General features: G+C 49.3%; 2 protein-coding genes across 8 annotated transcripts in view; both read left to right on the forward strand.

The window, feature by feature from the left end:
- SRCAP (Snf2 related CREBBP activator protein) overlaps positions 1-3,785 on the forward strand; it is a 31,341-nt gene extending 27,556 nt beyond the window's left edge. For all 4 annotated transcript variants that reach the window (XM_049903208.1, XM_049903210.1, XM_049903211.1 and 1 more), the window contains 3 exons: positions 232-426; positions 578-661; positions 769-3,785. In XM_049903208.1, coding sequence (XP_049759165.1) covers positions 232-426; positions 578-661; positions 769-3,432 — 2,943 coding nt within the window. In that variant the 3' untranslated portion in view covers positions 3,433-3,785. The remainder of the gene's footprint in view (positions 1-231; positions 427-577; positions 662-768) is intronic.
- A 101-nt stretch (positions 3,786-3,886) lies between these two features.
- On the forward strand, positions 3,887-8,393 carry TMEM265 (transmembrane protein 265). Of its 4 annotated transcripts, none has more exons than XM_049903213.1 (3): positions 3,887-4,415; positions 5,531-5,701; positions 7,106-8,137. In XM_049903213.1, exons 2-3 carry the CDS (start codon positions 5,534-5,536, stop codon positions 7,265-7,267), a joined length of 330 nt encoding a protein of 109 aa, XP_049759170.1. In that variant the 5' UTR covers positions 3,887-4,415; positions 5,531-5,533; the 3' UTR covers positions 7,268-8,137. The 4 variants fall into 4 exon arrangements, 2 of the variants coding, with proteins under 2 accessions (XP_049759170.1, XP_049759169.1); XR_007519572.1 differs by lacking the exon at positions 3,887-4,415 and adding an exon at positions 8,147-8,393 and having other exon boundaries at positions 5,002-5,701; positions 7,106-7,465; XR_007519573.1 differs by lacking the exon at positions 3,887-4,415 and adding an exon at positions 8,147-8,393 and having other exon boundaries at positions 5,002-5,701; positions 7,106-7,428.
- Positions 8,394-12,007: the final 3,614 nt, after the last annotated feature.

The following is a 12,007-nucleotide window of genomic DNA, read 5'->3' on the forward strand; positions in this document are numbered from 1 at the left end:
TAGAACAACCCTCTTGTCCCTAGTGGGAGTCCTGGTCAAGTCCATTCCATCCTTAACGTGAACCACAGAGTTGCTTTGGTAACTCTGAGGACCCACGAGGGCGTTGCGGAGTTCTGTTGCAAATCTGGTTTGGTGTAAACTTGGCCTCAAATTTTTGCCAGAATCAAATCCCAGGATGGTAAAGTTTTTTCAGGCAGGTATGATGGTTTTTTCTTTCCCACACCCTTGTAGGCGTTGTGTCGGGCAGAGGATGAAGAAGATATCCGTGCGGCCACTCAGGCCAAAGCTGAACAGGTGGCTGAGCTAGCGGAATTCAATGAAAATGATGGGTTTCCTGCTGGCGAGGGAGAAGAGGCCAGTCGGCCTGGGGCTGAGGATGAGGAGATGTCCCGGGCTGAGCAGGAAATTGCTGCCCTTGTAGAACAGGTCAGTGTTGAAGCTGCAAGTTTTCAACCTCACCCTTTACAACTCCCTTCCACGGGCTCTCCGACCCTCCTCCTTTTTGGTAATAACAAGCAAAGGTGATGAGCCCTGGGTAGCAGTTCCGTTTGTCCATCACTACTACTCTTCCCTGCAGCTGACTCCCATTGAGCGCTATGCCATGAAATTCCTGGAAGCCTCGCTGGAGGAAGTGAGCCGTGAGGAACTCAAACAGGCGGAAGTGAGTATCTCTAGGGGGTGGAGCTGGAAGTGGGAGGCTGCTGATTTCTACCCACTCCCACTCTATTTGCCACCCTCTAACCATCCCTTGGGCTCTTTTGTTGGCAGGAGCAAGTGGAAGCTGCCCGCAAGGACCTGGACCAAGCCAAGGAAGAGGTGTTCCGCCTACCCCAAGAGGAGGAGGAGGGGCCAGGGGCTGGGGATGAGACTTCCTGTGGGACAGGTGGAGGCAGCCACCGGCGCAGTAAGAAGATCAAGGCTCCTGAGAGGCCGGGAACCCGAGTCAGTGAGCGTCTTCGTGGAGCCCGGGCTGAGACTCAAGGGGCAAACCACACTCCCGTCACACCTACCCAACATACCCGCAGTACCTCCACACCCCCCCGCAGCAGCCCTGCTAGGGAGCGAACTCCCCGGCTGGCACCTAGGCCTCGACCCACTCCAGCTCCTGCTATCCCAGTCCCCACCCCAGTCCCCATTTCGTCCCCAAATCCAGTAACCATTCTTCCTGTCCATATCTTGCCTCCTCCTCCACCTCTTCCTCCTTCCCAGATTCCTCCCTCTTGTTGTTCTCCTGCCTGCACTCCTCCTCCTGCCTGTACCCCCTCACCAGCTCATACACCCCCACCAGCCCATACCCCTCTTTTAACTCCTTCCTCCCCTCTTCTGCTTGGTCCATCTTCTGTGCCTATTTCCCCCCCAGGCACCAACCTCCCCTTGGGTTTGGGGCCTGAGGCAGAGTTGTGTGCACAAGCGTTGGCATCTCCTGAGTCCCTGGAGCTCACTGGCATGGCCAGTTCTGAGGCTTCCCCGCTCGCTCTTGTGTCCCCCAAGGATCTGTTGCCAGTTGCTGCTGAGGTCCTGCCCATGTCAGAGAAGAACCTTTCTCTCACTCCTCCTGCACCTAGCCTAACCCTGGAGTCTGGCAGCATCCTCAATGGTCAAGAACAGGAGGTGCAAGAACCTGCCCAGGGGACAGTTCTCACAGTGCTGCCTGATGGGGAGGAGGTACCTGTGTGTCTGAGTGAGAGCAATGGAGTGGAGCTCCCACCCTCAGCAGCATCTGATGAGCCACTTCAGGAGCCACTGGAGGCTGTCAGGAACTCTGAAGAGCTGGTAGAGGCCCAGACCCCAACCTCCAGCCCAGAGAAGCTGCAGGAACTTGTTACAGCAGAGGTCACAGCCCCATCAACCTCATCCTCAGCCACCTCCTCCCCTGAGGGTCCTTCACCTGCCCGGCCACCTCGGCGTCGCACCAGTGCTGATGTAGAAATTCGGGGTCAGGGTGCTGGTTGTCCAGGGCAGCCTCCAGGCCCCAAAGTGCTTCGCAAGCTGCCAGGACGGCTAGTAACTGTGGTAGAGGAGAAGGAGCTGGTGAGGCGACGGCGACAGCAACGGGGAACTGCCAGCACCCCGGCACCTGTGGTTTCTGAGACGGGTGCGAGCCTGGGGAGCCCATCCACGTGCAGCACGTCAGGGCAGGAATCTTCACCTCCCACCAGTGGGCCCTGCGAAGCTTCTCCGCCATCCACGCTGCCCACCCAAACCCAGCAACCCTTCATAGCTCGTCGTCGCATTGAGTTGGGGGTGACTGGTGGAGGCAGCCCAGAGAATGGAGAAAGGGAGCTGCTTGCCATTACCCCACCTGCTGTGAAGCGCCGGAGAGGGAGGCCCCCCAAAAAAAACAGGTCTCCGGCAGATTCTGGGCAAGGGGTGGATGAAATACCCTCATCCACCTCTAAGGGAAAAACCAATGGGGCTGACCCAGTCCCTGGGGCGGAGACCCTCATTGTTGCAGAACCTGTTGTAGGACCCCAGCTTATTCCTGGGCCCCACCCTCTTGGACCCCAGTCAATTCACAAACCCGAGCCCATCATCTTGTCACCTGTGGAGAAAAGAAGGCGTGGGAGGCCTCCTAAGGCACGAGATTTGCCCATCCCTGGGACCATTTCTTCACCAGGGGATGGCAACTTAGAGAGCCGGACACAGCCACTCCCATTACCACCACCCTTGCCATCCTTCCCACCACTCCTAGCCTGTCCCGCTACTGTCACCAACACTGTCACCACCGTCACCATTTCAACGTCCCCACCCAAGCGCAAGCGAGGCCGACCTCCCAAGAATCCGCCATCACCTCGGCCCAGTCAGCTCCCTGTCTTGGACCGTGACAGCTCTTCTGTCCTTGAGAGCTGTGGACTAGGAAGGCAGCAGCAACTCCAGGGCCAGGGGGACAGTGAAGGCAGTTCTTCTGATGAAGATGGAGGCCGCCCCCTCACCCGCCTGGCCCGTCTGCGACTTGAAGCAGAGGGAATGCGGGGACGAAAGAGTGAAGGGTCCATGGTGGTGGCTGTAATTCAGGATGACCTGGATTTAGTGGAGAGTGGGCCAGGCGGGTTGGAATTGACTCCTCCTGTGGTCTCATTAGCCCCAAAACTGCGCTCGACCCGGCTGCGTCCAGGGTCTCTAGTCCCCCCGCTAGAGACTGAGAAGGTGCCTCGCAAACGGGCAGGGGCTCCAGTTGGTGGGGGTCCTGGGCAGGCAAAGCGAGGCCGTCCTCAGCCCCTGAGCCCCCTGGGGCCTGAGGATTCTGTGGAGGAGTCTGAGGCTGAAGCCTCAGGTGAGGAGGAGGAAGAGGATGGGACCCCACGCCGCAAGCCTGGCCCCCGCCGGCTTGGTGGGACCAACCAAGGGGACCAGCGCATCTTGCGCAGCAGTGCCCCTCCCCACCTGGCTGGCCCTACCATTAGTCACAGAGGCCGCAAGGCCAAGACGTGAGTGGGATGCCCCTCCACCTAGGCTTCCCACCATGGCCCCTCTTCCCCCACAACCAGGCCTGACTCTGTTAACCACTACTTGAAGTCTTGAGGGGGAAAGCCTCCAGGGAGACTTAAGGGCCTTCTCCCTTCTTTCCACCAAAGTAGGGGGTAGGCAACTGGTTGTCATGGAAATACGGCTCTTCACCCCCCCTTCCCTTCCACCCCACATGGTTGGGCAGTGTTAAGGGTGGCAAGATAGTCTCTGTCCCCACCCCCTTGTACTTGATTTTCCAGCTATCTTTCCTAGCCTCCCACCCTTAGGGGAAGGGGGAGGGGCTTCTCTACAATGAGGTTTTTTTTTTTTTTTTTTTTAAAGAAGAAAAAATAATAAACTTAGTTTCTGTATGAGCATCCGCGTAAGGAGGCTTCTGATTTTCTGGTCTGGTGGAGGGTTGGATGGGAACTTGGGCATCGTTTTTTTTTCTTCCCTCTTACTCTTGCCAAAACCCCAGTGCCTGATCTCTAACTCGGATTATATACACCTTTGAGGGGAAAATCTCCACTCAAGAAGAAGGAAGATTGGCAGATTTGACCTCCTGGTAGGGTGCCTTTCCCTAAGGGTTGAGATTTTAAGTCACTTGGATTCTTACACCTTTCCTTCAGTTCAATCCCATTGGCTCTTGGACTTTCCCTTTGAGCTCTGATGCCTCAGACTTCCCTTTTATCCTTGCTCAGGTGCTTCCTTGTACTCTTTCCATGAAGGCAGGCATCCCACCTCCAGTTGCCCCATCCCTTAACCCTCCCCTGCTTTCCATCCAGCCAAACTGGTTTGAGTCAGCCACACCCCCTTCCCAGCTCCTGGGGCTCCTCAGGTGGTGGGGTGGCCACTCAACCCCACCCCTGGGCTTGGCTTGGAGTCCTGAGTCAGCTCGTTCTCCACCCAAGCCAAATCAAACCTGAGGCAGGAGCCGAAACTTACAGTCCCTCGAGGCGTGTAGCCAGGTAAGAGCCCCTGTTCTTTTTACATTTCTTCTGACCTCAACTCCCTGGACCTTCTTGTGTTCTCCACTGGCTGAGTGTATCTGTTTACCTCATTTTGAGTTCCTCAAACCCATTCCCTTGCACCTTTGTGCCCCACATTATTTTTTGGTCTTTTCTTATCTTGTCTCTGACTCCTTGATCCATTGTCACCCATGTTTAGGGAGCTACACTTGGTGTCTCTTTGTCTAGGGTGTAGGGGAATGGTTGGAAATGAGGGTGGAAAGGTGGTTTGATGCCAGAGCTCAGAGGACCTGAGGAGTAGGGAGATGGGAAATGGCATAAGGCGTCATGCAGGTTTCTGTTTAGGTGATGAGATCATTTGGGAGTGTTTTATCTAATTATGATGGTGGCCTGGGTTAAAATGGAGAGAAGGTGGAGGGAGTCACATATCAAAAGTGGTCCCAACTGGGAAAGTAAGGTCTTTCTGGTGTTCAGTTTCCTCAACTGTGTATGTATGTATGTATATATTTATGTATTTTTTGTGAAAACTCAGTTCGGGGGTGGGGTAAGGAAAGGTAAAAACTACCTATCTATGCCATAGGTAATTTTTAACCTTTCCTTACCCCACCCCCGAACTGCGTTTTCATATGAAATGGCTGTTCTACTTGAAGTGGGGTGGAGGACCTAGGGTCCCGCTCTCTGATCATCCTTAATACTCAGGGGCAACCTCTGAGGAACTTCAGGGAACCCTAAGACCCTTTGAAATTCAAGGTGAAATCACTGGCTTTGATGGTCTCAGGTTCCTGGCAGCATTTAGAATTCTGTGTTTCCTGATTCTCAGTGTGCACCTGTCAGTGCTTCTCTCTGCTTATCAGTAAGTAACAGATAATGCTATTCTCAAACCGGCTTGCCTTCAAAGACTTGAGGGAATCTTAAATTGAGGAAAAAAAGATTGTAGCCACACATTTCCTCTCCTGGTGTATGAGTCACTAGAGGAATCCCCCAGTAAGGCAGGATTCCTGGAAGTTGGGCTAGGCCATGAGGACAGACTGCTGTGAGAGGGGTGGAGTCTGACTGAGCAAGCCAGACGAAGGGCTCAGTTTGGGGCTTACAAGTACCTTGACTGTTGTCCACAGGTCATGGAGGACGAGGAGAAGGCAATGGAGATCTTGGTGAGCAACACGGAGGCTGCTCATCCTCCATCCCCCATCCACTGTTGCTGGCTCCGCCTCCGCCACTTGGCAGCTACTAGCATTATCTGTGGTTGTTCTTGCCTGGGAGTCATGGCCCTTGTGTTTGCCATCAAGGTGAGAAGTGTGATTCCAGTGGAAGCAGGTGGGTGAGTGTAAGGCAGTGGTTTCCTATATCTGATCTATCTGCATTTGTTAAAGTTAATAAACTTGTCAATGCTTGGCTCTGGGCTGAGTGCCAGAAATAAGAAGACACAGTTCATGCCGTCAAAAGGTTCATAGTCTAGTGAAAGAGATGGCAGTAAAATGGATAAAATAAACAGAACGCAACTCATCAGTGCCATGACAGAGGGAAACCCAGAGTACTCTGGGAGCCAGGGAGGCTATGTGTATGTGATTATAATGTGAATATGGTGGGGTAGGCATCAAGGAAGGCATCATGGGGAGGTGAGAGGAAAATAATCTTAAAGGATGAGTGAATAAGGGTGAAAGGGCATTCCAGGTAAAGGGACTGAACTATTCAGCATTCCTGGACTAAGGAGGTGAGGGGATAGTGCGAGATAAAGCCAGAGGGCCCAGATTCTGCAGGGTGTGGAATGTTGTGCTTAGGAATTTGGCCTTTATCTGGAAAGTACTGGGGAACCATACAGGTGAGAGTGACATGATCAGATTTGTGTCTCAGAAAGATCCATTCAAGGCCTACATGGAGGGTGAATTGGAGGGGCAAGACTGGAGACAGCTGAGCAGTGATGAGAGCAATCACTAGGAGACTGGAAGTAGTTACGGGGTCCTTGAGAGGACTTCGGCATCTCAAAAAACCTAACAGAAACCGCACATGTATCTTTTCTGACTTACATATCATGCTGATCATGCTGGAATTTTCCCAGCTCATTATGGCAACCCTATAACTGTTTATGGAAACCCTGGTGGCATAGTGGTTAAGTGCTATGGCTGCTAACCTAAAGGTCAGCAGTTGAAATCCACCACGCGCTCCTCAGAAACTCTATGGGGCAGTTCTACTCTGTCCTTTAGGGTCGCTATGAGTCGGAAGCGACTCGGCGACAACAGGTTTTTTTTTTTTATATAACTTGTTTATAGAGTTTATAACTCTGTTTCTATAATCATAAGGATTTCTGGGTTTCATTAGGGCAAAATCATTAATGATGAAAGAGATGGGACCCTTTGGGGTATTAGAATGGGATGTTGTTTGACTGAGTATGTGTGAAATACTCCAAGCTCACTGGGATGGGTAGAAAAGGATGGGGAGTACAAGGATTGAAAAAATGCTTTCCCATAACTAATCTTGGGAGCTAACCTTGGTCAGCCTGAGGAGTAGGCAGGGCAGAAGTGTGAATACCTTATCTTGCAGATGAGGCATGAGAGACAGAAGCTGGAAAGGGAGACTGATTGGGTGTGAGATTTTGAGCCACAGTAGGGGTGGGGGAGTGGACTGGAGTGGGGGGGGTGGGCGCTTTGGGACAGAAGCAGGGAGAGAATCTAATCAAGAACCTGCCTCCACAGGCAGAAGAGCGGCATAAGGCAGGCCGGTCCGAGGAGGCAGTGCACTGGGGGGCCCGGGCCCGAAGGCTCATCCTGGCCAGCTTTGCCGTCTGGCTCACAGTCCTTGTTCTAGGCCCCCTGCTGCTGTGGCTGCTCTCCTACGCCATCGCCCAAGCTGAGTGACCCTGGGTAGCCTCTGCTGAAGGTCAGCTGAGACTTCCTGGATCCTGGAATGCGGCATTGCTGGGGTCCAGTGCCAGCAGTGGCCCTTGTCTGGCTGGAAGGATGGTGTCTCTCCCATCCTTTGAGAAGAGAAGCTTTGAGAAATGCTCTTCTAGCCCTGTGTAAGAGGAGGGCAGCAGTTGAGACTGATGAGAGGAGGTTAGCCTGCTCTGTTCTTTCAGCACCCACTACCCCATATTCCCCCACCCCATCCGAAGGGCCTTCGCTGAGAAGTAGGGTTGGAGACCAGGCCTGATTTTATTATAATTTTGTTTTGTAATAAAAACCTTTTTTAGTGCTGAAATGCTCTTGTCTAATTGCTCTTCCCCTGCTTTCCCCTGGGCCCTTGGTGAGAGTCTGGCTAGACCTCTGACTGAGGGCAGAGCCTGGATCTCATCATCCAGGAGCTCTTTTTCTGCAAGTTTCCTTTCTTGGAAAGGCCCTAGCTTCTCCTTCACATTTCAACAGAGGCCCTGAGGCCAGGGAGAATGAGTAGTAGCAGCAGCTACTCTTTATTGAGTATTTGCTGTTTTAGGTGTGTTCTAAGCACTTTATATTTCTTAACTCCTTCAGTCCTCATGATAACACAATAGTAGTTAAAATTGTTCTCATTTTATAGCTGAGAAGACTGAGGCACAGATTTGCCCAAGGTCATACAGCTAGTAAGTCGCAATGCAGTGATTAAACCTAGATATTTTGGTCCCAGAGTTGAGAGAAAAGTAAAAGGGTTGGGTAACAGCAGCAACCACGGTATATGTATTTATATAGATTTCAATGAATTTTTACATCGGATACCTTGGGCCTCAATAATCTTTAATCTTTTTTTTTTCAATTGTGCAGTGTGTCACACATACAGAAAAGTACCTAAAACAAATGTACAGCTCAGTACATTAACACAAAGCAAATAGCTGAATAACCACCATTCAGTCAAGAAATCGAGCACCGCCAGCACTCCAAAGTTCTTCATGAATCTGCCAGTCACCACCCCTTCCTTTCTTCCCACAGGAAGTACCATGCTGACTGCTAACAATGTAGTTTAATTTTGCCTGTATTTGAACTTTATATAAATGGAACTATATTCTTTTTATGTCTGGCTTCTTTTACTTAACGTTATGTTTGTGAGATAGTCTATGTAGCTGTAGTTTTTATTGCTGTATAATATTCTATTATATGACTATATCACAGTTTATCCATTTTCTGTTGCTAAACTTTTGTGGTGTTTCCAATTTGGAGATACTATGATTCATGTAGCTGTGGACATTCTGGTAATATTTCTTGGTGTACATATGCCTTGGAAATGGAATTTTTGGGTTACCTCACCACAATTCAGAGACCAGCAGAGCACCTAAAGGAATTAGAGGTGTTGCATACTGAAGAGAGAAGATTAGAGGGAAAGAAGAGACACACGATGGTGGTCTTCAGTGTTCTGAAGGGCTCTAGGAAGGAATAGTGACACGAATCCATTGGTGGTCCCAGAGGTTAGGATTATGACGATGGGTAGAAGCCATATATAGGGCAGTGGTTCTCAACCTTGGCTTCACAGTAGAATCATCTGGGGAGCTTTAAAAAATACTCCAGAGGTTATAATTTAATAGGTGTGAGGTACTGTGAGGACATCAGGATTCTTTAACCTTACTGATTCTAGCACCATTGTTTGAGATCCACTGCTCTTTAGAAAAGATTTGGTTGTATTCACTCTACTAGTCCCTAAATGAGGAAAGAAGGGTAATGCATTTAAAAGACAAATGGGAAAAAAAAGTTAAGCTAATGCTTGATTAATTAGGAGTGTCAGTTTACTAGAAGAGAATATTCCATTCCCCCAGACTCTAGTTAATTTTGACAATGTTTCAATCCTACAGAACTATGAAAGATTAGTACAATGAACGTCTGTATACCCTTCACCAAGATTTATAATTTTTAACATTTTTCCACATTTGCTTTATGTCTTTATAGATATGCATATTGTTAATGCTGAACTATTTAAGGGTAGTTTGCAGGCCCTACATCCCTAAATACTTCATGATTGTAAGAATGGCATGGGGGTGTCTGACCTCCTCTGACTTCACGATGGGGGAGAATCAGCATGAGTAGCCCAAGGCTGATTCCTATGAGGCAGAAGTTAGACAAACCTCTCTCCAACCTTTTTACCAATTCTGACACTGTCCATCCATCCCACCGGACTTTCTACTTCTCTGCTATGTTCGATAATTCATTGCAGTGGCCACACAGAACTCATAGACAGTATTCACAATTATGGGGCTTATTAGGGAAGTAATAGGTTACAATTGAGGCTCAGGAACAACTCAGGATACAGTTCTTCAATCATGATAGCTTCTTCTCAGCCATGCCCGCAGGCAGGCCTCTCTCTGGTCTTTGGCCCTTCGGGCCTGGCTGCTGCCATGCTTGGGCAAGTGTTACAAAGCTCTTTGGCTCCACCAATAAGTGCCCAGAGGCACTTCACCCTGCTGGTAAGCCTCGGCCTGAACGCACAGGTTAGGAGCCTAGCTCCACCAAATGCCAGGAGGCACCCCATTCCACAGGAAGCCTCCTGCCTGAAGGCACTCAGCTCTCTTGCTCTGTGTGACATTTTTGAAGTGAGATCACTAGTTGTAGAATGTCACTCAACTTAGAGTCTGAGGCATTTTTGGCAGAAATACTACATAAATGGCGTGTCGTCAGTACATCTCATCAGGAGGCACGTGATGTTGGTTCTGTTATTGGTGGTGGTAACATTGACAACTTGGTTGAGGCAGTGTCTGTCTTTAAAAATAATCTGTATAAAAAAGTTAATCTGTGTAAATACCGTGCTCCCCAGCACATTTCCACCAATGATTTTAGTGCCCGTTAATTTTGCCCAAATCATTTATTACCGAGTCCTGAAAAATGTTGTTGTTCTAACTTCATCATTCCTTCTACATTTTTTAGTTGGCATTCTGCTATCAAGAAAATACTTTCCTCCCCTCTTTATTACAGTGTTCACTGTCAGCGTGGACTCAGATTGTTTTTAATTCAATTTGTCATATCTGTTACTGTCATTATCCTCAATTTTTTTTGTTGAGGTAGTATTTACATTAAAGTGCATAGATCTTAAGTGTGCAGCTTGATGAGTGTTTATATATGATTGTTCCCAGGTGAACAGAACATTTCCAGCACATCAGAAGGCTCCTTCAGGGCTCTCTCAGTCTTGTTATTCATTTTGTCCCTGATTTGATCACTGGAAACCCCTTCAACCTGGTGACTGTGTTCTTTTGATAAGTGATAAGTCCTAATCATTCTGAGTACTTCCTACCTTTTTGGCACAAACTGTTCCATGTTCATCTTGTACTTTCCCTGCACTGGTCTGGGAACTGGCCACTCTCCCAAGAAGTCTTGGTTCCTCTTAGTGAGGGCTGTTACAGTTATTTTAAAAATCAATATCTGGACCTTAGGTGTGCTCATTTTAATGGGATGTTAATGCTCCTGGTGGTGCAGTGGTTAAAACACTTGGCTGCTAACCAGAAGGTCACAGTTTGAACCCACTAACAGCTCCATGGGACAAAGATGTGGCAGTCGGCTTCTGTAAAGATTACAGCCTTGGAAATCTTATGGGGGTAGTTCTACTCTGTCCTATAGGGTCACTATGAGTTGGAATCGACTCAAGGGCAATGGGTTAGGAACTTCCAGAGGTCAGAACTAGAAAATAATCTAATTTTATCTATTTTAACCCATTTTTTAATCATACTTCCAATTTCAACCCAACATTCTAGGCCTCTTCCTGTCCTTTCCCCAACCCCAAATTCTTAAATTCCATATGCATATAGCAAAAACCCTGGCTCCCAACTACATCAATATGTTTATTAACTTGCTCATTTTCAGAATGATTACCCCATTTTACTACCAACAACAAACCTACTAAAAGCTCGAGATTTATTTGCAGTACTTTTGTCTTTAGATTTATGGTATAAAGTCCAAGTATTCTGTTAAGTTACTTGGATTCGTTTTTCTCCCCTTGCATGGTTTGTGATCCCAAAGTGACATTTCTTAGCTGTTTGGAGACTAAATGTATTCATTCTAAGCCTCTTTCACTGGAACATAACCTCCACAAGGGTAGGGACTTGTTTGTATTGTTAGCCCAGTGCCTAGCGCCTCGATGTTGAACAAATATTTGTTGAATGACTAAGTGAATGCCAGGGCTGAGTTATGTGCACTGAGAAGGCTTATTAAGTCGCTCTTGGCGGAAGTTCACAACCTGGTGGGCTTAGAACACAATGTGATAACACCCAAAGGCTTTTGGGAAGGAGTGGTGGAAGCTTGGGAAGCTGTGTCACCCCAGGTGGGGAACGCTGGGGCTTTGGAGGTACTCAGTGGGAGCCGGAGAGGCTATGGGATGAGGCGGTCCGTTCTGGCTGAGGGGCCGTGGCTTGTCCCAGCCTGCATCAAGTGACCGAGCTGGGGTCTAGGCTGCCTGCGTTCGAGCGTTTTCAGGACTCCAGGCGGGCCAATATGAAAAAAGCCAAATTCAGACAGGGATGCTAGGAGGAGACTGTAGGGAGAGCCGTCTCAAGTCCAGCAACAGGAGGCGCAGGAAAACCCTGCGTCTGGGCTGCCGGGAGGTCACGCTTCCAGGGAAACCTAACTTCCGGGTCCCAACCTGGGCCTCCAACACCACTTGACAACAAGCTCCACCCTCTGTCGCGTGCGGTGATTGGTTGGATCTGAAGA

Source organism: Elephas maximus, chromosome 12, assembly GCF_024166365.1.
Source record: "Elephas maximus indicus isolate mEleMax1 chromosome 12, mEleMax1 primary haplotype, whole genome shotgun sequence".
Taxonomy (NCBI): Eukaryota; Metazoa; Chordata; class Mammalia; order Proboscidea; family Elephantidae; genus Elephas; species Elephas maximus.